General features: G+C 41.0%; 1 protein-coding gene across 1 annotated transcript; it reads right to left on the bottom strand.

Annotated features, from left to right (window-relative positions):
• Positions 1-9,278: 9,278 nt before the first annotated feature.
• On the bottom strand, positions 9,279-27,864 carry LOC101862280 (tyrosine-protein phosphatase non-receptor type 13). Its single transcript, XM_013083695.2, has 15 exons — positions 27,277-27,864; positions 26,719-26,868; positions 25,620-25,757; positions 24,819-25,109; positions 23,111-23,287; positions 22,465-22,556; positions 21,349-21,431; positions 20,276-20,344; positions 18,654-18,913; positions 17,466-17,556; positions 15,290-15,560; positions 14,077-14,239; positions 11,448-11,576; positions 10,649-10,711; positions 9,279-9,576 (listed from the first exon to the last, which is right to left on the bottom strand). The coding sequence occupies exons 1-15, from the start codon at positions 27,688-27,690 to the stop codon at positions 9,508-9,510; spliced, it is 2,460 nt and encodes an 819-aa protein (XP_012939149.1). The 5' UTR covers positions 27,691-27,864; the 3' UTR covers positions 9,279-9,507.
• Between the last annotated feature and the right edge of the window lie 3 nt (positions 27,865-27,867).

Raw genomic sequence — 27,867 nt, 5'->3', positions numbered from 1 at the left:
ACAGACACACACACGCACACACACACACACACTCACAGGTGTGCATATTTTGTGAAATAACCTTTAGGCATTATTTATAAAGAAATATGTATTGTGATTAATGTGATGGAGCTGGCATGTATTATACTGCTGTCTCAAGGCAGAGTGACGTAAACGATAAAGTCAAGTTTTTAAGTTTTATTGATTTGTTACACCATGTGACACTAGTTGTGCCCATATTCTTCAAAAGACCGGATGATCTATCTGCATCCAGAGTAGTAGTTTTCAAAGTGGAAAAGCTACACTTCGTAAGATGATAAGGGACTGGTCTCTAAAATAAGCATCATCAAAAAAGTTTTCCATGGGTTTTTTTCCCTGCAAAATCAGGAAATGTTCAGTTACGTCACTCTGCCTTTGGATGGCTGTACACTGAAAGTGTGTCAATGCTATATTTAGAGATTCTGAACGCACAGTATAACTACCGTAAGTGACATTAAACCTCGTGCTATACGCGCAAGACCTTGGAGAAAGTATACACCTTGTTGTACAGACGTGTGATTGAATTATTATAATATGTAATTACTCTTGGATAACTGAGGCCATTTTATCGCTGGAGGGTTATACATACATGCTCTTCCCCGCTGTCTGAATCGTCACTGTTTTTCTTGTTGTTTTTATTGATGCTGTCCTGCTGTCTGTTTTACTCGATCACTGTTCTACTATCTGTATTGTCGCCATTCTTCTGTGTGTACTGCAATGTCGCCTTTGGTACAAAATGTTGAGCTGCTGCTGTCGACGGTTGTGAGTTGTGAGATTATTGAAATAACATTTTGAAGTTGCTGTGTTGTTAGTGGACTCATAATTTGTGAAAAGAACTGACATAATGGATTATCTAGGTCTTTGCTGAAGACGACAGACCTAATGGATTATCTAGGTCATTGGTGAAGAGGAAAGACATAATGGATTATCTATCTAGGTCTTTGGTGAATAAGACAGACATACTGGATTATCCAGGTCATTGGTGAAGAGGAAAGGCATAATGGATTATCTATCTAGGTCATTGGTGAAGAAGAAAGACGTAATGGAATATCCAGGTCATTGGTGAAGAAGATGGACATAATCATGATAATGGATTGTCTAGGTCAATAGTCTGTACCGGTACTGGATTATCTTTGTCAGTGGTCTAGAACTTATTTAGGTCACCACAATATGAATTTTCCAAATCTAGAATGTAGACATAATGAATTTTCAAAGTCTTTGGTGGGGAGTATGGAAATAAGGATTTTCCAGATTCATTAGTGGATATTTTGTTATTCCATTTTTTTTTTCTGTACCTGCCTAAAATGTTTCCACCCCATTTATGGGTGGTGAGGGGACGCCACTGATAGGGCTATTCCACAGTGACTGACAGAACATTTGAGGTGTTTTTTTTTTTTCTGTTCCGTCACTTACCGAAACTAAAACACATCTCAGAATATGCATAACGTACTTTTTTTTTTCAAATGACTGCATTTAATTGTATGATTCTTAACATGTCTTTCAAATGTTCTGATCATTTAATGTTGAAATGAATAAATTGATATTGAATTACAGTGTTGTCATTGTAAGAAAGTCAGAAATTATAGCCCAAATATCCCGTCAGTTACCGAGGAATAGCCCAGGTCCTACTTCTTATCTTTCTTTCCTTTGTATTTGTATGTCTGACTTTTTTTTTTCACTTGCACTGAATGACACTTATTGTGTTGATGTACAGTACTTCTCTTTACTCAAACTCAAACACCCCTTGCTTATAATATGGCGACCAGCATAGCCTCTTAAGGAACGTTTGGGTCACAATCAGATCTGTTTTTCAATGTATCTGTCAGAACATTTTTGCTAATCCTGTAAGGAAGGGTCAAAATGACTCTTGTTACAATGACAAAATACTTTTTGACATGTTCAACAGAACAAGTAAATGCGTCAAATATTATTGTTATCAAATGATATGTTATTGTGAAGCGCCTAGAGCCACCAAGGAGTGGGAAGTGATCTTTATTATTATTATTATATAATAGAAATATCAAATGTTGTACTTAGGGGAAGGATTCGAAGAGTTTGATAGTGGGGGTTTTTTTCAGGCTGTTCAACATTCTTCTTAGGTAGAAAAAAATAAAAGCTCAATAAATGGATACAGATACTGTTGCTGTAACCCTCTTCTGCACCCTACCATTTGATGAATGTTTCAGTGGTTTTTTGGCTTTTTTAAAAAGCATAATACTTTGAAATACCGGTACTTGTTGATGTTGTGTACACTAGATCAGACAACTTGGACATCTTGTTACGACCATTGCTGATATTGACATGTGTCATTGATATATATATATATTGAGATATATTGATATATAACTTAGATAACCTTCAATGATGAAATGAGCTGATGGAAATTATGGAAGAAATGCGTACAATCATGTTATATTGAGATATATTGGTATGTAGATAACCTCCGATGATGAAAGGAGTTGATAAAACTTATGTAAGAAATACAAACTATCATTATTTGTTCTATTCGGTTGCCTTGTGTTTGTATTAGCTCTTTTTAAAGATTTCTTGGTAACTGTTGAAAATTACTTCCTGTACTTATTGGCTAATTCTGTTGTCCAATGAATTGTTTTGGATTACCTACTCAATGTTTATCAAACCTCAGTTTAAGTCAGAGTATCAAAGATTTTTTTAATGCAGGCTACAATCATGTCAGGGTTATTATACAAGTATACATAGCTTCATTTTGCTTGTGGATGAATGAATAATCACTTTCACAGTCTTGCTTTGTTGCTCAGTTATTTTCTTTTAAAAATAAAAAGAATCATAGAACCCAGCACTGCCTTGGATGATCGGCTGTTTGAGCAATCTCTCTATTCTGTAAAACGTACCCTTAATAGAAGAAAATCCTGCAGTGCTGCAGATTTTGATTTATAATAGTGGACTCCACTGTTCTTCTGTTATAATAAATAGCTTGTTCACTTTTGTCTGTCTTTGTATTAAAAATATTCTAGATCTAGACCTTATATTACTTTGCCTGTGCCCATGAAATTTTGCATGACACTTATGTAGGCCAGCTACCAAAGCCCTACATTAATAAAAACACGCTCTTTGCAGGATCACTAAAATGAATGATTTACAGTAACCTAGCCTATAAATTGCTCATTTTGAGACAGCGACACCACCCTGCCCCCACTTTACAGTGTAAGCTTGTAGATTTCATCCCACAACTGTCTAAATGTCTCCATGTTGTTCATCTTGAAAAGTGATTCTGTTGGTCACCCGACTTTTAGACCCATATATACAAAGATCTGAGAAAATAAAAAGAGCGATTTCATGTTTTGTTTTAACCATGGTGAGACGGAAGTGAACAAGCTATAGTACTATTAGTACTACTGTCTACTTGGCGTGTATAGGAGGATGGTCTGTTTAGTAATGAAAAGTTGCAGAGCGTAAAGAGTTGGGACACAATTTGTATGAGTTTGTGACTATGTGCGAGTGTTAAGGGAGATAACCATGAAAAATGGCAGCATGTCGCCGATTGAGATTAAAAGGCTTCTATCTGCATTTTAGGTACTTTTGAGATATTGGATGTCAAAATTTTAAAGGAAAGTGCAGATAGCACTTTTTTTCATGTATACTTTTCTCGGAACAGAATTGTCATTCTAGAACAAAACGCAGATCACGCTGTTGTGCATTGAAGATAAAACTGGTCATAAACTGAAACTTGAAACATCCACAAAATGTAGATAGAATCCTTTTTAATTTTATCTCATACAATAATGTGTAAACTCAGAGCATCAGCTTGTTTTTCTATGGTGTGCTTGTAAGTTGCTATGATGAGGTTGTTTTGTTTTTTTCCCTTGTTGTTGTGAGCTAAAGCCAACCCTTTACTCAGATGATGACAATGTTCTTTGTGATTAAACAGTGTCACATGCCCACTGAATCATCTCCTTCTTTTGAAGTCTGCATATGTGTGTGTGTTTGTGTGTGTGTGTGTGTATGTATGTGTGTGTGCCTAGAGATAGGTCTCCCCCCCCAGTTATTGATATTGGCAAAGCTGTTTTTGAGCAGCGGGGTGAAAAGGCCAAAGAAGTTGTACCTGATCAAAAATTTAGTTCCGTCAGAAAGCACTTAGCCATAAAGTTATTAATAACACACATATATATATATATATCTATGAAGGATTTTATTATAATTTAAATCTACTTTTTAAAAAATTAAAAATAGTTCTTTTTGCTACATGTACTTCACCAAAGGTTAAAAATTTGCGAGAAATTGGGTTTTTCTCCTTTGTTTTTACATCCAGTGTTGCAAAATGTGACATATCTCTAAAAGTACCCGAGATATTTTTAAAAATTAAAAAACCAGTGTGTTCAACATTGAATTTGCTAACTACAGAGATTTCCCTTATTCAGGGCTGCCTATCTCAAAGTTCCCAAGTGCCGCTATCTCCGGGGTGCCTTGATAGTCGAAGTAGACTCTGTGCTGCTGAAGCTAGAGAGGTGAGCAGAGTAAGTCTGATTCCCTGTAAGGACTTCTCTGTTGGCATCCACCCCTTGGCGCTCATATGACCTTATGCAGTTGCGAGCGCCGTAAAACCCTCTACATGTTCTATTTTTTAAAAATGTATCTTGAATAGAAGTAGAAGTCGAGATATTTGCCGTTGATGGAGGTGGGGGTTGCCTAGTGTCAGAAGTAAAAGTGGTGAGAAAATGGTCGCTAATGTTTGGCGACTTCCATAGCTTGAGAGTCCTTGGAAACTGAACATTTACTTTTATTTAAACCTTGAACTTGAATCAATGTTTTACAGTAAAATCCACGCAGAAAATGAGCATGAAAGCTGTTGAGTCCAAAAAAATAAATCGATAGAAATTGCCAAAACGGCGGGAAAATGCTGGTTTCTTCAATTTCATTATTTAGACGAGTGTCCAATTCTCACATACACAGACTTCTACATAAGTTAAGGACCACTTGCAAACACTCCGAGTGGTCTTCTTGGGTCGACCTGTACGTGGGTGTTCTTCGACTGATCCTGTGGCTTGATGGCGCTGCCTCAGGCTGACAATGATGGAGAGTGACACTGCAAGCCTTCTGGTAACTTCTCAGGCTCCAACTCCATTCTGCAGCCTTGCCATAGCTCTGGCACGATCAAAGCGTCTCAGCTTTCGTCTCGGTGGCATGTTGATGCGATACTGGATTTTGCGCAAACGGCGGTTTATATTGCACCCAAAGTGAGCACAGTTCGAAACCGTATGTTCGTTTATGATGTGCGCCATAAATTTTGACTGAGGAATGTCCGTGGTGTCAAAAAACAGCAAATTTGGCAAAAGTTCGCGGAGGATTTCCGTGCAGCACGTGATGGTTTTGCCTCTTTTGAAAGCGTTGCTGTACATTGCATTGATATAACAGTGATAAATCAAATCCCCGTTTTTTTCTCTGTTAGTGCAAGTAATATGAACCTGGCTATAACAGGGTTCAATTTGCGTAGACTTGAATGCAGCGCATGAACTTGCTTTCGATCCGCCAAATTATTAAAATTGGTCTCAACCAAGACATTTCGCCTATTTGTATGATCGCTTGCCTAAACACAAACTTTGAAACACATCCCCCCCCCCCACCATTGTGATGTGGTCACTGGTCGATTCCGTCTCAGTGTCAGCGAAACATCCCACTAGAAAAGGATCTGCGGTAATCAAATATACATAGGAAGCTGAAGGTACGATGGTACTAGTAGTTTCCCATGACAATGGGTTATAACATGACTCGCTTATAACAGAGAAAAACTGCCGTTCCCATTTGTCCTGTTATATCCGAGTTTGATTGTATTTTTTAATGTATTTTGGGGCAATTCCTGGATACAAGTACATGTACTTGGAGCTTCAATTTCAGTCAAAAAGTTCTGAATTGAGCTGAGCTGTTCTTATACTTACATATTATATATATACAGTTATATATATATATATATATAGTTATATATATAGTTATATATATATATACAGTATAACAGGCCGAAAACAGAAGACTCGAAATCACGCATCCATCGAACTGTGCCTGCTGTCCCGGGGTTTTTTTTTCTTCATCTTTGTAAGATATCCCTCGAAATACAGATGCGTCGAACTACTGAGGCCAGTCCCGACAGATTCCAGCTACCTGTGTTATTCTGTACTTCTTGTTGCCTCTAGATAACTTATTCGAACTGAAGTACAAATTCAATTCTCTCTCCATCTATTTTTTTTTGTTTTTGTAAAGTGTTTTACGGCGCTCGCAACTGCATAGGTCATATGAGCGCGCGGGACACACCTAATATTTTCAGTTGGTAGGAAATTTTGAATTTTGCCCGGGTGGCGGCCGAAGCCTACTCTTATCGATTTTAGACCACCAAGGGATCTTTAACGTGCGCAACTTGCACACGGGCCCTCCGAGATTTTTCGCCCTTGTCCGAGAAGGCTAGGTGTAGATCTTTCCTACCAGAAGATCAGGGGTATGGCAGAAAGACAGCAGTAAGGAGGAGCCAAGGAGTAGCAGTAGAAATGCTGCAGAAAGAGTCAGGAGCCCAGAGGAGGGGGCAAAGGAGGTGAGGGGGTGGGGACAGAAAGTGGAAATGAAAGCAGACAACAGAACATTGCTAGAGAGCAGGAAAGGAGGTGAAAGGAGACAATTTTAGAGAAGAAAATTTTTTGGTCGCTACCCGGATTCGAACCCGGGACCTTTGAATGAGAGGCCAACACCTTAACCTCTAGGCCACGAGAGCCCCCTTCTCCATCTATGACAATGTCTATTGTTTTGCCAGTTGATTTTGATAAGACAGCAAAACTAACTTGTAGCTTGTACATGTAGACACAGAAACAACAATGAACACAACAGAACTTCTCCACTTCTAGGACCAAAAAACAAACAGAAAAAAAAGAGAATCGTCTACAGAAATAAAACCAATGGAATTCACATTGAGTAAAAGAGATGCGTTTATTCATTTTCAGCTAATCTGACAACCGCAGCATGCATGGGCACCAAGAGAAAACATCAGCTCTAAGGTGAAGATGTCTTTTATTGATGCACGCAGAATGTGGGAATGTGATAATACATGCTCACTTGGTAGGTCATTACATGATACAAGACATGTGTCTTCATATACCGTAACTGGGGACTTGATAATAAAGTTCTATCAAGAGTAGAAACGTGCAGGTATATGACTTGATCAAATAGTACAGCAAACTCTCCAACTAAAGTAGTACATGTCTTCAAATATATATATTATATATATATATATTAATATATACCATTATTGGGGGACTTGATAATAATAAAGCTGTATCAAGAGTAGAAACATGCAGGTATATATAACTCTATCTGATTGTACACAAACTCTCCGCCTACAATAATAATTGTAAATCAGGCTTCCAGAAGGAAACAGAATGCCTTAGTAAGAAGAGAGTTTGTAAAGTGAAGACTGGAAGACTTTATATATATAAAACACATGTTGCGTTGATACTGTGACTGAATACGCATTAGCCATTAAGCTAAACCTTATGACAAAAGTATGGCAATATTGTATTGCCTAAAACTGTCCCATTTAAAACATCCCCGAATTGCCTATTCCACAGGCTAAATAAGGCACGATTGATACCAACATTTTGTATCTGAACACAATTACTGAAACCTATTTGTAGACATTTCTACAAGATGTATGTAATACTAATACACTTCAAATACTGCACCCAAAAGGATTTCACAAAATAATAATAATTATCAATTAATTCGTTTCCCTGGAGAAACGTATGCAAATAATAATACTAAACAAAAGTTCACTCTGACAAATTAGTGAATGCCATTCCCAAATTCAGAGTACCTTTTATAAGTTGTCACAACAGGTACTCCAAATACAGATCTTTCCTGTCTGTAATAATCACAACGACAGGTTATCACAACACTTTGCACCAAAAAAAAAGAAAAAAAAGAGAGTATTTAATGATAAATAATACACAGCGTAAAATAATAAATGCCGTCTCGAAATCACAGATCTAAAAGAGATTATATCACGTAGATAGTAACCCTTACTGTAAGGCACACTAGACGGGAAGAGTAAATATAGCAGTATACTGAGATTGAGAGAGAGAAAAAAAGTTACATCAGATCATCCATCATGTGTGCAGTTCTGATGAAAAGAATCCAAACACAGCAAGTCTCGGACAGTGGGTCAAGACCTGGGGTCACGAGTCCAGACAAGGGTCACAGGTCACAGTAAGTCCAGACAGAGGTCACAGGTCACAGTAAGTCCAGACAGGGGTCACAGGTCACAGTAAGTCCATATGGGGGTCACAGGTCACAGTAAGTCCAGATGGGGGTCACAGGTCACAGTAAGTCCAGACAAGGGTCACATGTCACAGTAAGTCTAGATGGGGGTCACAGGTCACAGTAAGTCGACATGGGAGTCATGGGTTACAGGTCACAGTAAGCCCAGACGATGGGACACAGGTCACATTGTAAATCCATATGCGGATCCTAGAAGATCCAGAGAGGGTCACAGTAAGTCTAGATGGGGGTCGCAGGCCACAGTTCGTCCAAATGGGGGTCACAGGTCACTGTGCAAATCCATATAATGGCGGTCATTGAAGATCCAGACAGGGTCATGGGGGGGGGGGGGGGGGGGGGGGGGGGAGTCACTGGTCAGTTAGACCAGACAGAGGTCACAGTCACAGTAGATTTACACGGGAGTCACAGCAAGTCCAGTATTGCACAGAGAGGATTACGAAACATACAAGGCCGAGAAAACTCGAAACGCAACCGTCGCGACAACGTCACATGCCTGTAAACACTGCGGAGACAACACACAAGCCTCCACCAATAACCCTGACAATCGAAACACGAAAAAAAACAAAAAACCCCTGGACTTCCCAGATCCATTCCTGCCGTTGCTCCGACAGGCTTGAAAGTTTTGACATTTACTTTTGATCTGGGCTAGACGTTCCACCTCACGTTCACCAGTCACTGCCTCCGCTCGTCAGTCATTAACTCCGTGCACCTATACTATACGTGTCGGTGGCGAGTCCATATCTGCCGTAAGCTGGTAAAAAGCCTTTTTTCATTTTAGGCACCAAATTTTTAATATATTTGCTAAATCCAAAGCCTGATCAGTTACAAGTAATTCTACTTGTGTGAAAAAATCAAAGTGGAACGGCGACCAGTTTTTGAATAAATTAGAATTCAAATTTAGGAAGAACGCCTTTTTAAAATGGTTACACTGACAAAAAGCGTCTGTATCTCGAAGAAATTGCTGTGAATTTTTTTTAAAAGGCGTTTTGTCAGCTTACGGCAGTTATGTGTATAAGCCTTTGTCAGTGTGCGCACGTGCCTGGGAGTGTATAAGGTGTGAAAGTTTGTTTCAGTGTGTGTGTGTGCGTGAGTGTGTGTGTGTGTGTGTATGTGTGGGAATGTGTGTGTGAGTGTGTATGTCACAAGTGTGTGAGTGAGTGTGGCGAGCTTTGAGCGGTGACTGTGTCCACATGTTCCTCATTTGACATCTGAGTCCAGACTGAGAAGGGCCTCCATGCAGGCAGTGTAGCAGAACAGATACTGGTCCTGTGAACAAATAGGAACATTGTCTTTTTGATTTCATTTTTAGTCAGAGTTTGTTTGTTTCAGTAAGGGTTTTTAAAAAAAAGTTTTGGTATGTGCTTTACAGCACTTGCAACACAATAAGGTCATATAAGTGCCGAAGATTAGAGGTGTTACAAAAGAGTAACAAACACAACAAAGAAGGAGGAGAGATAAGGATGATAGATGTTTGATAGCAAAGAAGAAGCAAACCACACCAGAGCACCCGTCAACCACCCACTTTTGACACTGTGAGCAGAGGGAAGTGACATGGTGAACATAAAGAACAGCATGAGTAAAACCCACAGAAACTGCATGGAGTAAAGTTACAGAGGCAGCTGACACGACAAAGTGAACACAGGGAATGGAGAAACTGATGGTGAACAAAGGTAAATGACAATATAGTAAGCACATGGAAATGACACATGAAAATGACATGGGTAGACGGGGAAATCACAAAGGGAAAGGACAAGATAACCCAGAGTAATTTTACGGCAAAATCTAGAACCTACTTATATATTTTTGGAAAATTTTCAAGGTGACCAGCACTCAACACCTGCTCATGAGACTAGGGCACAGAGAATCAGTACCAGTACAGACACCGACTCGAGAGACAAGCACATGAACACACACACACACACACACTCTCTCTCTTTCACACACACATACGACCACAGCACAAGGGTACAGAGAATCAGTACGCGTACACAGACACCGAATCGAGAGACCAGAACATGCACACACACACACACAAACACGCACACACAGCACAAGGGTACAGAGAATCAGTACGCGTACACAGACATCGAATCGAGAGACCAGAACATGCACACACACACACACAAACAAGCACACACAGCACACAGACAAGGGCACAGAGAATCAGTACCCCTACACAGACAGCAACTCGAGAGACCAACACGTACACACACACAACACACTGACACTAGCGCACAGCACACACACACAGCACATAGACACATGCTCATGAGGACAGCACACACACACACAGAAAGAAGAGATCAGCACAGTCTTGAGACTTTCTGCCCCGACTTACTGTGGTTTGAATCATTCCATGACGTTGTCTCCGCAGGTCTTTCACAATTTTGTACATGTCAAACTGCAAGTAAAAACCATATACCGAAATAAAAGTCAAACCTCATTCTGTGAATGGACGGATATGTGTCAAATTAGCTTTGTATGGTGAGCTTTTATTAAAAGAAAAACACACAGACACAGTGATGGTCGCTTCTTATTGCTGGGAAAACTGACACAAACAAATGGTGATAATAAAGGAATAGTAATAATAATAATAATAATAATAATAATAATAATAATCACTTCTAAAGTGTCCACTCTGTGGGCATCACAAATTTCCTTATTGCTCCGCTCACAATTTAACTTAAAAACCCCCACCAAAAACTGAGATGAATCGACTCGTCTAAACAGTAAGCACACAGTTTAAATTATACATTAAATAATTTTGCTGAAGTTTTGTAAATATTTGTTATGAGCGCAATCAATCGCGTGACGCTATAAGCCAACTGAACTGGTGCGTCTCACAGTAAGAATTAACCCTATTCGTAAGCCTTGAGGTCATTTTGTACACGCCCCTCCGGGTTGTATTCTTCACATTTTAGAATACTTCTAATACGAAGATCTCTTTGAAACTTTCAGTAATTTTCAAAAAATCATTTCGACAGACCGCTATGCAAAGCGTACGAATCGGATTAACATCAGATTAAATTTCCTCTTTGAAAAGTGGTGGCACAGAGTTCCCCACGTCGTACAGATACGATAGTACAACACGACGTACGGATAGGGTTAAGAGAAACTGAAGACCAGTGAGTACCTACCTGCAGACCTAGCCCTATAGCTGTGAGCGCCACGTCTATGGCGATGAGAGCACCGGTGCGTCCGATGCCCGCACTGCAGTGCACCACAGCTGGTGCACCCCTCTCACACAGGTGCATCACTTGGAGGAGCTGAAGAGAAGGGGGGGAAGAAATTTGTCCATATGTGAAGCAGCGTGGTGAAATCAGGCGCTTGTCAAAATAATGAAAGTGAAGAAACTAGTATTTTTGCGTAGGTTTGGGAATTTTGATCAAATTTTCGTTTTTTGGCTATCACCTTCCATGTCCATTAAACAACACATTTCTGTGTGGACGGTTCTGAAAAAAAAGGTCAATTAATTAAATGCATACAAAATGTAAATTTTCTGCTTCCATGGACTCTCAACGTAAGGAAAAAACTAAACTTTGACGATCATTTTCTCGCTAATTTTGCCTCTGAGACCTGGCGACCCCCACCTCCTTGAATCGCAAATATCTCGACTTGTATGTGAAATAAATGGATATTTTTTTCATCAAAAGAAAGACAAATGAAAAAGCTTTAAGAATCAGGTGCTTGTCACAAGAAATAACAGAGTGAAAGAAAAGAAAAAGAAGGAACTACCTGAGGCACCCTGCATCACTCATACCTAGGTTGATTGTTTGAGTGTTCAAGTGAAAAGAAGCACTTCAACACAGATCTTCCGTAATCTGACGAAACGCCTTTTTTAAAAATTCACAGCAGTTTCGAGAAATAGAGTGCTTCTGAAATTTAATTTCTAATTTATTTTTAAAAAACTAGTCACAGTTTCACTTTGTTGATTTTTTCACACAAGTAGAGTAACTAATCTGGCTTTTTCGATTTAGCAAAACAAAGTTTTTGACACCAAAATGAAAAAAAGGCGTTTTGTCAGTTTACAGCAGAAATAAGCCAACAGTTGCTGGGTGCTTTAGCTTTCGTGAGAGTTTTACGGCACTTGCAACACGATAAGGCCATATAAGTCCCGAAGAATAAATGTTTTACAAGAGAGTAGCATACACAAAAAACGAGGAGAGATAAAAGGACGATAGATGTTGGATAGGAAAGAAGGAGCAAACAACACCAGTGCATCCACCAGCCACCGACGGTTATTGAGTGCAGGGAAAACGTAAGACTTAGACGGATAGATGAAAAGAACAGAGGGAAAGAAAGGAAGAGGGACCAACCAGTGGCGTTCCACACCCAACCACACCTAGGTTGAATGGTTTAGTGAAAAGAAGCGTACCAACACAATAAACAGTAAGTTATTTAGTGTGGGGGAAAAGTACATTTTTAGTTTTAGTAAGAGTTTTACAGCACTTGCAACACAAAAAGGTCATATGAGGCGCCGAAGATTAGAAGTGTAAGAGAGTAACAAACACCAAAGAAGGAGGAGAGATAAGGATGACAGATGTTTGATAGGAAAGAAGGAGCAAACCACACCAGAGCACCCGCCACCCACCCGCAATGGTCATGTAGTGCTGGGAAAAAGTAAGACAGACAGACGGAAACAACAGAGGGAAAGTAAAGAAGTAGGACCTACCAGTGGCTAGGTTAATTGTATCAGCGCTCAAGTGAAAAGAAGCACATCAACAAAAAAACTGTATCAGTTATTTTTTAAAAAAGTGTTTGTAAGAGTTTTACGGCACTTGCAACACAATAAGGTCATATAAGTGCCAAAGATTACAGGTGTTACAAGAGAGTAACAAACACAAAACACAAAAAAGAAGGAGAAGAGATCTGGACGCTAGATATTTGGTAGGAAGGAAGGAGCAAACCACACCAGAGCACCCGACAACCACCAAGTAACAGTTATTCAATGCTAAGAAAAAGTAAAACAGGACAAAAACAAGTGGGAAAGGAAAGAAAAAGGACATACCAATGGAAAGCAAAGAAGTGTTCAAGTGAAAAGGAGCGTACCAACACAATAACAGCAACAGTTGTAAGTGCAGGGGAAAAGTAAGACGGATGGATAAAAAAAACAACAGAGGGAAAGAAAAGAAGCAGGACATACAAGTGGAAAGGACAAAAAGCAACAGAGAGAAAGAAAAGAAAAAGGACATACAAGTGGAAAGGACAAAACAACATTGGGAAAGAAAAGGGACAAAAAAATAAAATAAATAAATAACAGAAGGAAAGAAAAGAAAAGGGACATAGAGGGAGGAAAAGAAAAAGGACATACCAGTGGAAAAGACAAAAACAACAGAGGGAAAGACAGGAAAAAGGACATACCAGTGGAAAGACAGGAAAAAGGACATACCAGTGGAAAGACAGGAAAAAGGACATACCAGTGGAAAAGACAAAAACAACAGAGGGAAAGACAGGAAAAAGGACATACCAGTAGAAAGATAGGAAAAAGGACATACCAGTAGAAAGATAGGAAAAAGGACATACCAGTGGAAAGATAGGAAAAAGGACATACCAGTAGGACATACCAGTACCCAAAAAAAAAGAAAAAGGACATACAGGAAGGAAAAGAAAAAGGACATACCAGTGCAAAAAAAGAAAAAGGACATACCGTGTGGAAAGAAAAAGAAAAGAAGGACCAACAAGTGTGGAGGCTCTCCCGCATCCACTCCCCACACCTATGTGCCTGAGGCGCGCACACAAACACAAAGCGAGTCGAGTTCTCCGTACCTTAAGCAGGGGCAGGGCTGTGTCGGGTGCCCCGTGGTCCGGCCAGGACATCAGCTGGAGCAGCGTCACCTCCTGCTGGTCCCCTGCCCCGCCCTCCAGGGACATGTCCAGCACACAGATCTCCGCCACTGTGTACCTGCGCTTCAGTCGGACACACAGCCTCCTGGCAAAGGGAACAAATAACACAGATAGAATGATGATGATGATGATATTAATAATAATAATAATAATAATAGCAACAACAACAATAATAATAATCATGATCATAATAATGATTTTCTAAAATAATAATAAAAACAATAATAAAAATAATTTTAAAAATATAAATAATAATAATAATAATAATAATGTGAAAATAATAATAATGATAAAAATAAAAATATTAATTATAATAATGACTGCCAAAGTTTGTTGACTTGAGTGTGTTTGAAAACTGCACAATTACAATCTTTTTTGCTTTTTGTCAACGTTTTTCCAGTAAAATCTACACAGAAATGAGTTTCTATTTGGACATGGTGCTGGGGATTTGGAGAAAATTGCCCAACCACCAGAAAAGTGCCAGTCTCTTGGATTTAATTATTTTGACGAGTGCCTGATTGCGCCACCATGCCTCACATATACATCCTTAATCTAACAAAGAACACATACACAGTGTCTGTGACAATGATCAGTTTTCTAAACGTGTTACAGACTTGTGCTGCACATTACAATGTCTGTGTTGTGTAAAAGTGCACTACCTCATAAATACAGTTTTATCTGCTCAGTACCTAGTACTGAGAAATTTGATGTAAAAAAATTTAAGTTTCACAATAGGTCATGCAGGTCTTTGAATATCTTGATAATGACTCTGAATATTCTTACGATTTTGATAGAACAGTAAGTAAGGCTTTTGCTTTCCGACCCCATGGTCTTTTACTTTTAGTAAGTGTTTTACAGCACTTGCAACACGATAGGGCCATATAAGAGCCAAAGATTAAAGGTGTTAGCGTAACAAACACAAAAAAGAAGGAAGGGAGATAAAGACGATAGATGTTCGATAGAAAAGAAGAAGCAAACCCCACCAGAGCACCCGCCAACCACCCACCCTCACGGTCTTAGTACTCAAAAGGGCCAAAAATGTCAGATAGAACTTTGTAATTCTGAAGTAGCGAGCGGTCAGAATTTTATCATGTCGCAGTGTTAGCGCATCATTCCAGTATCCACGGCGTCTCACCCATCATCCAAGCGGAGTGGCTCCTCCTTGCTGACTGGCCAGTAGGTGTGACATTTGACCTTTCCGGCCTCCGAGAGCTGAGTGAGCATGACCACGGCTGCAGCCCGCTCCTGCCAAACCATGGACCAGAAGTCGCCGACCGTGTCTGGCGCCGGGCCCTGAGAGGCGATGTAGCGCACGCGGTGCTGCTGGTCGCCCACCTCCAGGCAAATGTGGCTTGCGTTGATGTAGTCGCTGGCCTGGCCCCTCAGCCTCACGCGGTTACTGTCGTCTGGATGGAGCAAATAATAATAATAATAATAATAATAATGTAGATCATTTCTAGAGCGCCCACTCCCTTGTGAACACAGCTCTAGGCGCTTTTACATAAAAGCATGTGCGAACAATATTCACACATGAACAGACACTAGACACACACACATGCCAAATACACGCGCACACACACATGCCAAATACACGCACGCACACACACACACATTCATGCACACACGTGTACACGCCAAATACACACGCACATCGACTTGGTTATCACACGCACACCCTTACACATCGTTACGAAACGAGCACATACAAGTACATAATAAAATATGTGGAACAAAGGGCAACGCAACAGTCAGGGAGCTGGGTTTTTTGTTTGTTTTTTGGATGAGTAATAATAATAATGATTGTACATTATGTGAGGCAGCTTGGTGAAATCAGGCACTCATAAAAATAATTAAATAAAAGAAACAGGCATTTTTCTGGCTGTTGGCTATATTTTTTTTATATTTCTTTTTTTGGCTCCACACCTTTTATTTTTTATGTCCATTTACAAACACATCTCTGTGAGGATTTTACTGAAAAAAGTTGATCAATGGGACAAAAAAATGTAAATTTGAGTTTCTAAGCACACTCAAGCTTTGGAAGTCACCAAACTTTGGCGGCCATTTTCATGCTAATTTTACCTCTGATACCAGACGACCCCCCACCTCCTTCAGTCACAAATACTATCTTAACTTCTATTCAAGATAAATGAGTCTTTTTTCTTGCCAAATGTAAGACAAATAAACAAGCTTTAAGGTAATGCTAATAACTCTATATGCCTAAAAATTGACAAGCACCCGATTCCACGGCGTCATGACACAAATAGTAACTAGCATTTGTATGGCGCAAATTCCCGCTTAACTCTATGTGCTGTAAAATCTATATTAATGAGAAGCTTTTTGGTTTTAATAACAGTTTTATGGCACTTGTAACACAAATAGGTCACAAATATGAGTACCATACATAGAAAACTGATTGGGAAAATTGATGACTCGCATATATGTAGGAACTCACACTGCAGAACACTTCTTGCACATGTACTACACTAACTGCAGTCCATTCACCTTCTCGAGACCATGTTTGTACTGCTATAAATCTCAGTTACCTCTGATCTAAATGCACTGGGAATTTGCACACGCGGTTTGAAATGCTATAAACCTTTGGGAATATTTTTTGCCCTGCAAAAATTAAAGCCGTTCATGATTTCATCTCTTTGATTGTTGAAAACAAACCAGACCGACCTTGCTTGAATGTTCACAATTCAGAACGGTTTATTACACCACTGAGGCCACTGCATTCAACAACAAGGATGATTTTACATCAGGGCTCACATTCTCTCCCTCCTGCTTGCTTTTTCTGTACTGTCAAAACCCCCAAAAAGTATTTTTTTAAACTTTCAAAGGCTAAATGCCTTTGTTACTGTAATATTGAGTTTTTAGGTCTGGAATCTTGTGATATTCCAAAAAGATCAAAGGAGTCTGCCACTTTGAATAAACCATTTAATGTGCAGATTAAAAGAAATGAAAATCTTAAGGCCTGTCAAAATGTAAGAATTTCATGAAAAAAAGCAAAGCAATGCTACAGACAATTTTTCAGAAAATAGCAAGAAACAGTGGGCATGAAAAAAGTGAGCGGACTATAAAACATAGATATGCATATGCAGTCTCATACAGAAGAACACTTTTTACCATCGTAAAACCAATAGTAAACAGTACTGAAAATTGGGGGACAGACGTGGGAACTCACAGGTCAACACTTTTCATATACTAACAAAAACCTGCACAGATATTCTCATAAACTCACAGTGCAGCACATTTCTGACACACTATACACACTATAACAGAAATCTCAGTGAACACATGCACCAACTCACAGGGCAGAACATTTCTGTATCGGTTCTTGCTTTTGTTCTCCGCCAGTTTGCCCACATCACTAGAGTCCTCTTCTTTCATTTGTCGCAGATCCTGACGATAAAGATTTCAAACTCACCACAAAAAATAGACAAACTGGGAAGGAGGGGAAAAGAGAGAGAGAGAGAGAGAGAGAGAGAGAGAGAGAGAGAGAGAGAGAGAGAGAGAGAGAGAGAGAGAGAGAGAGAGAGAGAGAGAGAGAGAGAGTGAGAGATGAGAGAGAGAGAGAGAGAGAGAGAGAGAGAGAGAGAGAGAGAGACAGAGACAGAGAAAGAGAGAGAGTGAGAGAGAGAGAGAGAGAGAGAGAGAGAAAGAGGAGGGACAGTGATTAGATGGAGAGAAGGAAGTTGGAAATCATCTTGTACTGGGAAAACGCAAAGACTGACAGACAGACAAACAGAAACAACAGAGGGAAACTAAAGAAGAAGACCTACTTGTGGCCCCCCCCCTCACTCAAAAGATATCAACCTTAAACTCCTCATAACTTTTACTAACCTGGAAATCCTCACAAGTTCTACTAACCCTGAACTCCTTATAAGTTCTGCTAACCTAAACTCCTCACAAGTCTTACTAACCTCAGAAGTTCATTTAACAATAACTCCTCATACGCTCCACTAATCATAAACTCCTCAGAAGTTCATTTAACAATAACTCCTCATACGCTCCACTAATCATAAACTCCTCAGAAGTTCATTTAACAATAACTCCTCATACGCTCCACTAATCATAAACTCCTCATAAGGTCTACTAACCATAAACTCCTCGTAAGTTCTAGTAACCACCAACTCCTCACACGTCTACTAACCTTGTACTCCTCATAAGTTCTATCAACCATAAACTCCTCATACTTCATAATTTCTACTTACCATAGACTCCTCATAAGTTCTACTTCATAAGTTCTAATAACCATGAACTCCTCATAAATTCTGGTAACCCTGAACTCCTTTTAAGTCCTACAAACTCCGAACCCCTCACAGATCCTACCCACCTTGAACTCCTTATAAGTTTTATTGACCCTGAACTCCTCATAAGTTTTACTGACCCTGAACTCCTCATAAGTTTTACTGACCCTGAACTCCTCATAAGTTTTACGGACCCTGAACTCCTCATAAGGTCTACTAACCCCGAACCCCTCCACAAGTCCTACTCACTTTGAACTCCTCATAAGGCTCCCCACTCTCCACAAGGTCAGCCAGACTCTGCAGGACCTGGATAGCGTAGGTGGCAGCTTCGTTGGAGGGACTGTGGCCGGCGCCTTCTCCCTCCCTGCCCCCGGGCGGCTGCGACATCAGAGGCAAATCGTCGACCCACTGCTCCGTCAGGACCACGGGTCTGGCCACAGACAGAAGTCTCGGGGACGCGTAGCCACCCTCTCCCAGGTCGGTTCGGCTGCCCTCAGACGCTTTCACACCTGAAGAAATGATTTTCGTTCGTATTTTAAAAGTTTTGTTTGAGTAAAGAGTAGCTCATCGGGACACAATAACAGTTGTGTAGTACAGGGAAAAAAAACCCCGAGGCAGACAGACTGACAGAAACGATTGTGGGAAAGAAAAGAAGTACAACCTACCGGTGGTGACTTCCAACTGTCCAGTTTGGACAAATAATGACAGCAGCCGAAGAAAATGGAAGCCCACTGAAACAATTACAGTCGTTTGGTACAAGGAAAAAGCAAGACAGACACACAGAAACAATAGAAGGAAAGAAAAGAAGTGAGACCTACTAGTGGCACCCTCCAACCATCCACTCCTTAAGACATAATGACAGTAGTTGCCTTTACCACACAGTCCATCCTCTTCCACATGAAAGACCTTACAATTATGATGAAAACTCTCAAATTGTTCCAAAGTTTCCAGTTGAGTAATGAAAAGTACATCAAACCAATAATGGTTGTTAAGTGAGTGGGGAAAAAGATAAATTGACAGAAACAAAAGAGGAAACGGAATGTTTAAGTTTTAGTTTTAGTAGAGGTTTTACGGCGCTCGCAATTAACCTCATAATGTCATATGAGCACCAAGGGGTGGATGTCAGCAGAGAAGTCCTTACAGGGAATCAGACTTACTCTGCTCACCTCTCTAGCTTCAAAAGCACAAAGTCTGCTTTGACTATCAAGGCACCCCGGAAATAGTGGGTCACAAGAGTGTGACAAACATTCAAAAGAAGTAGAGGAAAATGACAATAGTAAGGATTAGGAAAGAAAAAGCAGCAGTTCCCTGTTGTAGATCAGGCACAGTTATGAGCGTGACATTGATGAATCAGCTCATTTACTGTGCATGGACGAGAAAAGTCCCCCCTTTGGGTATGGTTCAAAGACACTTCAGTAGGTGACACCGCCCCAGGGGGTGAAAAGGAATGAAAGAGGATTTACCAGCAGCACCCTCCAACCACCCTCTCGTTGTACACGTATCTCCTTGTTTTGTGGTATCACACAGTTACAACCCTTGTCTTAGGCGTGTTGGTTAAATGTATGAAACAAAGGCAGGCAATGGGAGTAAGCACTTTGGGACCTGACTGTTTCTGTTTGTATTTCCTGGACTTAAACGTATGTCAAATAACCTTAAACTATACTGTATACATAACTACATCTTACAACACATAAAAAGGTCAGCCGTATCAATTCTTTGTCAGCACTGCACATATAGGTCAATGACACACAAGTCCCGGGTCCACGCATACACACACACCCGTACACATACACAAACATGCATCCACATACCCATACACATATAGATACACACACACAATACAAAAAACAAACTGCTACACAATGATTTACCTGCTTCCTCTAGCAGACTCTCTGCCTCCTGTGCCATGGATGTGATGTCATCATCAGAGTCAGTCACATCTGTGTCAGAGGGGAAACAACAAAGTTCATTGGAATCTACTCAGTATTTGTTTGACGATTTATTACACAACAGGGGATCAAAGATCTTTGTAATTTATCGCACAATCAGAGATCAAATATCTTTGTTATTTATTACACAATCAGAGATCAAAGTTCTTTAAGATTTATTACACAACAGGAGATCGAACAGCTTTGTAATTTATTACCCAACAGGAGATCAAAGTTCTTGGCAACGCACTACAAAACAGGGGAACAAAAGTACTCATATATTACACAACAAAAGAGGGAAATTCTAGGTAATTTTCAACAAAATAGATCAACGTTCTTTGTTATTTGCACCACAACAGGAGAACCAAGTACTCAGCGATTTACTAGGTTTTTAGTTTTATTAAAAGTTTTACGGCACTTGTAACACAATAAGGTCATTAATGAGTGCTGAAGATTAGAGGTGTAACAAGAGAGTAGCAAACACAAAAAAGAAGCAGGAGAGATCAGGACGATAAGATGTTTTGAAAGGAAAGAAGGAGCAAACCACATCAGTGCACCCGTCAATCACCTGCCCATATGATGTAATTTTGTTTGTTGTTGCTTTACATTTACAGTACCGTCGTAGTCGCTAGGCCGTAGTATGCGCTCACTACTGCTGGCGACTTTAGTCGCTGACGCAACCAGGCACACTAAACATAATTAAACAAGGAATGGACGCACTGCACTGAAGTAAATACCAAAGGAAGTCACTCTATATGATAGCTGAATGGTTGATGTACCTCTATGAATTATTAAGACGTGTTTCTTGGGCTGCCAAGGTTTTTTTAATGAAAAAAAATTCTACCACTTCAGCGTTCTAAACTGGTGCGGTACTTGAGGGTTTTTCCACTATATTAGCCTGCGGTACAGTAAGTGTTAATCTGGTGTTATAAGACCGGATATCCCTGACTGATTTGGTTTTGAAAAAGTTGGCAAGCTTTCTACATAACAAAGGATCAATGTTCTCCAGTTCTGACCTTTGACACCCAGCATGTCATCGATGCCGTCCTCACCGCTTGCCTCACCATCAGGAGGGTTGGCTCCTCCTCTCCTGGTAGACCTGAAGGAGGACAGGTTTAGTCTCAATTTTGTTGGCAATTTGCATCACAGGAAGTATAAACAAGAGACCTAACGATGGATTTTCACTTGTTCGGGTTTTTTGTTTCGTTTTAGTAGAGGTTTTACGGCGCTCATAATTGCATAAGGACATATGAGCGCCAGGAGATGAGAGGTGTCACAAGAGAGTAACAAACATAAAAAAGGAGGAGAGATAAGGACGATAGATGTTTGATAGAAAAGAAGAAGCAAACCACACCAGAGCACCTGCCAACCACCTACTGTTTGGGTTTGTGGGAATAAAGCAAAGCACATCGATAAGATAATGGTTATTTGTATAGTTTTAGTTTTAGTATAAGTTTTAAGGCACTTGCAAACAAAAATAGGTCATATTAAATGCCAAAGATTAGAGGTGTTGGTGTTCCTGGAGAATAACAAACAGAAAAAAGATGGAGCAGAGATAAGGACAATAGATGTTTGATAGGAAACAAGGAAACCATACCAGAGCACCAATCAACCAGGCACATAGTTATTCAATTACTACAGGGAAAAAAGCAAGATGGATGGACAGGAACTAAGAAGGAAAGAAAAGAAGCACACACATCATGACCTCCCCCCCGACACACACACACATCATGAACAGCCCCATACACTCTCACATATACACATCATGAACACACACACACACATCATGAGCATCCACACACATCATGAACATCCACACACATCAACACCCCCCCCCCCCCCGACATTCACACACATCATGAACAGCCCCATACACCCTCACATATACACATCATGAACAGCCCCATACACCCTCACATAATATACACATCATGAACAGCCCTATACACCCTCACATATACACATTATGAACACACACACACACATCATGAGCATCCACACACATCATGAACACCCCCCACCCCCCCAACACACACACACACCACGAACACCCACACATACACTCACACAGATCAACAACACAAACACACACACACACACATCCACCACAGCAGCGAGCCCTCCTCACTCACCTGGCTATTGTGAGCACCAGCTTCCCACGGAGTTCCCTGAGTACCGATGCAGCTGCCTTTTGGCCCAGTCCGATGAAGGAGATACCATTGACCTAACGACATAATACAGTGGGGAGAGCATGAGAGAGAGAGAGGGAGAGAGAGAGGGGGGGGGGGAAGGAGAGAGAGACAGATAGACAGACAGACAGACAGACAGAAAGGGAGACAGACAGAGAGGGAGACAGACAGAGAAAGAGTGACAGACAGAGAGAGGGAGAGAAAGAGAAAGAGAAAGAGAGAGAGTGAGAGAGAGAGGGAAAGAAAGAGAGAGAGAGAGAGAGAGAGAGAGAGGGGGGGGCAGAAAGAGAGAGAAAGACAGGCAAACTGAAACAGAGAGATAGAGAGAGGGGGGGAGGGGGAAAAAGAGAAGAGAGCATGTGGGAGAGAGAGAGAGAGAGAGAGAGAGAGAGAGAGAGAGAGAGAGAGAGAGAGAGAGAGAGGCAATTAGAGACAGATAGAGAGAGAGAGAGAGGGGAGGGGGAAAAGAGAAGAGAGCATGTGGGAGAGAGAGAAAGACAGAGAAACAAAAAAGACAGAAAGAAAGAGAGGTAAAAAAAAAATCCAACAGGAGAGAACGAATGAACAGTAGACAACGCCAAGAATTCACCTGCAGAATCCTATCGCCCACAGCGAGCCGTCCATCCTGAGCCACGAGACTGCGGGGCTGTATGCGCTTGACGTGTATGCCCGACTGCCCCTCTAGCTCCCTCTCCACCAGGCTGAGCCCGAGACTGGAAGTACCAGGCCCATCCGGTTTGATCAACTCAACTCTCATTACAGCGAGCTGGGGGAAGGGAGGGAGTTTTGTGGGGGAGAGAGGGAGTTTTGTGAGTTTACTTTTAGTTTTTTAGCAGGAGTTTTACGGCACTTGCAGCACATTATCGTCACATAAGCATTTTTGTTTGTTTGTATGAGAACTGAGAAATATATCAACACGATAATGCTCATTAAAGACACAAACAAAGGAGGGACAGAAAAGAAGTAGGGGCTATCAGTGGCACCTTCCAACCACTCAAATGGTCATTTCCACGTCGTTTTATACTTTAGTAAGTGTTTTATGGCACTTGCAACACAATAAGGTCGTTTAAGTGCTGACAGGGAGGTGTTACAAGAGAGTAACAAACACAAAAAAGGAGAGGATATGAGGACGATATTATACGTTTGATAGGAAAGAAGGAGCAAATCACAAGAGAGCATCCGCCAACCACCCACTTTCCACTTCGAGCATGGAGAAAGCAAGATAGACACAGAGAAACAACAGAGGGGAACTAAATGGAGCCTACCAACAGCACCCTCCAACCACCCGCACAGATCATCAACTACCTGACGACGCTCACCCACACATGAGTCTTCCAATGTTTGTTTGAGTTTAAGGAATGAACATCAACACAATACATATTAAGTACAAAAGACATTAGAGCATACAGTAAAAAGTTTGACTCCCCCCCCCCCAAAAAAAATCCAGGTTGATTAAGTACAAAAGGCAATAAGAGAAATCAGTCTAAATTTGTACAAAGGACAATAAGAGAAACCAACTTGCATAAGTACAAAGGACAATAATAGAAACCAACTTGCATAAGTACAAAGGACAATAATAGAAACCAACTTGCATAAGTACAAAGGACAATAATAGAAACCAACTTGCATAAGTACAAAGGACAATAATAGAAACCAACTTGCATAAGTACAAAGGACAATAATAGAAACCAACTTGCATAAGTACAAAGGACAATAAGAGAAACCAACTTGCATAAGTACAAAGGACAATAAGAGAAACCAACTTGCATAAGTACAAAAGACAATAATAGAAACCAACTTGCATAAGTACAAAAGACAATAATAGAAACCAACTTGCATAAGTACAAAGGACAATAAGAGAAACCAACTTGCATAAGTACAAAGGACAATAAGAGAAACCAACTTGCATAAGTACAAAGGACAATAATAGAAACCAACTTGCATAAGTACAAAGGACAATAAGAGAAACCAGTTTGACACAGTACAAAAGAAATTTGTTTTAGTAAGAGTTTTACGGCACTTGCAACAGAAAAGGGTCAAATAAGTGCAGAAGATAACAGTGTTACAAGAGAATAACAAACACAAAAAAGAAGGAGGGGAGGAGATAAAGAAAACAGATGTTAGATAGGAAAGAAGAAGCAAACCACAACAAAGCACCCGCCAACCACCCACCATTTTGACTTAATCTGACTTAGCACAACAGACAATAAAGAGACAGCAGTGTAACTTTGTACCAAATGCAACGCAAAGAAACCAGTCAGATAAAGTTCCCATATACATACGAGTGAGCATATTACCTCTGTATTCTTTTGGCTGACTTCTTCTCTGTCTTCACTGCTCAACGTCAGGTCTTCCATTGCCTGTTTGGCCAGCTCGAGGGGATCTTCAGTCTCTGATACCACTTCAGTCTGGCCAGATTTTCCCCGGTAGCCATACGGTTTGATAATTGCTTTGGGCGTACCGACAGGTCGGCCAAGATCGCGGACAGATTTCTGAGTCTCTCCTCCCTCCCCGGTAGCATGAGCAGTGTCTTCCGGTAGGACTGCGGTGTCTGATGCTGGGGACTTGGTCAGGGCAAACGCATCATCCTGTGGGTTGTAAGTGAGAAAGTGAGAAGGTGACAGAGAGAGAGAGAGAGAGAGAGAGAGAGAGAGAGAGAGAGAGAGAGAGAGAGAGAGAGAGAGAGAGAGAAGGAGAGAGAGAGAAAGGAAGTGAGAGAGAGAGAGGGAAAATGAAAGAGAAAAAAAGAGAGAGACGGAGAGAGTAAAATATATCTCATCAGAGAGGCGCGTGTGCGCACACACACACACAACACAGTCACTGATGAACTGGTCAGGGCAAATACATTACCCACTGTGCAGTAAAAGTGAAATTGAAAAAAGTGTGAGAGACACAGGCACACACACATATGCCCATGACGCTGATGACTTCGCACAAACACACACACACACGGAGAGAGAGAGAGAGAGAGAGAGAGAGAGAGAGAGAGAGAGAGAGAGACAGACAGACAGACAGACAGAAAGACAGACAGAGAGAGAGAGACAAAGACACGACAGACAGACAAACAGACAGACACCTATACTTGAGCTGATGCCTACCTGAAGTTTTCTCAGCCGCTCCTGTGTCTCTAAAGAGCTGGGATACCTCAACAGGTGCAGCGTGACAGTATCGGGAATCTTTCTCAGCAGACAGACAGCCTCAAAGTGGCTCAGCGTGGTCGTGTCTTGTCCATTTACCTGGTGACAGTAAGTTGAGTTAGTTAAACGGATCAAACGATTGTTTCAGGAAGCAACATCCCTGCATTCTGGATATGTGCATTGATGCTTCGTTGCTTTCTCCAAAATGCTGCTGGGGGTCTTTCTACTGATTGTGCCACTGCATATCTTAGTTAGTTTTAATAAGTGTTTTACGGCACTCGCAACTGCATAAGGTCATATGAGAGCCAGAAGATTAGAGGCGTTACAAGAGAGTAACAAACATAAAAAAGAAGAAGGGGAGATAAGGACGATAGTTTTCTGTAGGAAAGAAGGAGCAAACCACACCAGAGCGCCCGCCAACCACCCACAGTACATATCTGGTTGAATGTTCTTCTGTTCTTTCCTGCAAGGATGCCAGATTTTCGGCTTCCTTTTTGTATTCCCAAAACCATCCTCCTCTCCACAGCAGTACTGGCCTCTGCCTTCTTATCTTCAGGATCAAATAAAAAACAGGTTAATCCTTTGAGCCCTAGCCACCAGCACACCAGTGACGTGTAAAAAGTAAAACTGCCCATACGCCTAGCCACTGGTACAGCGATGAGCGAGACCTTTTCCCCAAACCAGCCCGATTGAGACAAATGTGCACGAGAAACTGTGTTTACTACACAGGATGTTATTGATTATATAGAGGATCTGTCTGAATTAGATGCTGGTAATGAGGAAGACTACCCTGAGTGGGATATTGAAAGAGATTCTGATGATCACATGAATGTTAGTAATATATCGCTCAGGAGCTCAGGCAGAGGGGCACCGTAGCCTCAGGAGGTTAGGGCTCAAAGGGTTAAGTCACATGAATCCTACCACGACTACGTATATTGTTCACTTTTTTAAAGATATACTTGACTTGTCTTCAACTTGATTTGCTTTAATAAATATAGAGTTAGTAAATCACTTAAACGGTTGGTTACCTCTGACCCCTACAACACTCCAATAACCTCACCTGGACAATCTTATCCCCTGGCCGCAGCCGTCCGTCACTGACCGCTGGCTCTGCCACCAACTGTTTGATGTAACACCCACCAGTGGTCATGCCACCTGCAACTGTGAATCCAAACGTCTTCCCTTGTTTATCCAGGGAGATTTTGAACAACTGAGGAAATTAAAAAATTACAATGACCACAACGTATTGGATTTTCAAGTGCAGCCCTCTCCATAACAATAGATTTTCATGTCGCAACAGTATTTATAACATTAGATTTTTCATTTCAGCCGCTGTATTTATAACATTAGATTATCATGTCAGTGACTGTATTTATAACATTAGATTTTTCTTTCAGCAACTGTATTTATAACATTAGATGATCATGTCAGAAACGGTTTTTATAACATTAGATTTTTCATATTAGAAACTGTATTTATAACATTAGATTATCGTGTCAGCAACTGTATTTATAACATTAGATTTTTCATTTCAGAAACTGTATCTATGACACTGGATTTTCGTGTCACTGGGGGTAGTACATCAGTAACCACACATAAGTGACCACAACCAACACACCTCAGGTTCAAAAGGATCCAGCGACTGTTCACTAGACGTCTGACCCTCCTGCCTCCGTTCCCTCTCTGGTACGTCTGTGGCCTCAGGATCTGTCCTCCCCTCCTCCCCTCGAGCCACACTGACCGCAGCATCGCCTCCTTGACCACCATCAGCATCCTCTTTGAGCTGGACTCGGTCCACGGGCTGGACGTCCCACCTCTCAGCGACTTCCTGAGCCTCACCGTCTAGCCTGGTCTGCCTCTGGACTGTTTTCTTCTGATCCTCCCCGAATTTCCGCGGCGGCTTGGCCAAAGATTTCTGTGATGACTTGATGACCAAAGAGTCGGTGGATGACCGGCCACTGGAGGGGAGCTCTGCCCTGAGGTGGGCGTCTAGCTCTGTCTGAAGTACGGCCAGGTGCTCCGAGAAACCCATGCTACTGGAGACAGCATCATCATCATCATCATCAACATCGGCAGCAGCTTTGGCAGAAGTCCCACCATCAGAGGACTTTTTACCCCTCCCAACAACCCACTCCTCTTTCTCCTTGGCTCTCTCAGTGTCTCTCTCTCTTTCCTTGTCCCTCTCTGTTCTTTTCTCCTTGGCTCTCTC

Source organism: Aplysia californica, unplaced genomic scaffold (assembly GCF_000002075.1).
Source record: "Aplysia californica isolate F4 #8 unplaced genomic scaffold, AplCal3.0 scaffold00249, whole genome shotgun sequence".
Classification (NCBI taxonomy): domain Eukaryota; kingdom Metazoa; phylum Mollusca; class Gastropoda; order Aplysiida; family Aplysiidae; genus Aplysia; species Aplysia californica.
Note: the sequence above shows the minus strand (reverse complement) of the source record. Positions and strands in the feature narration are given on the sequence as shown.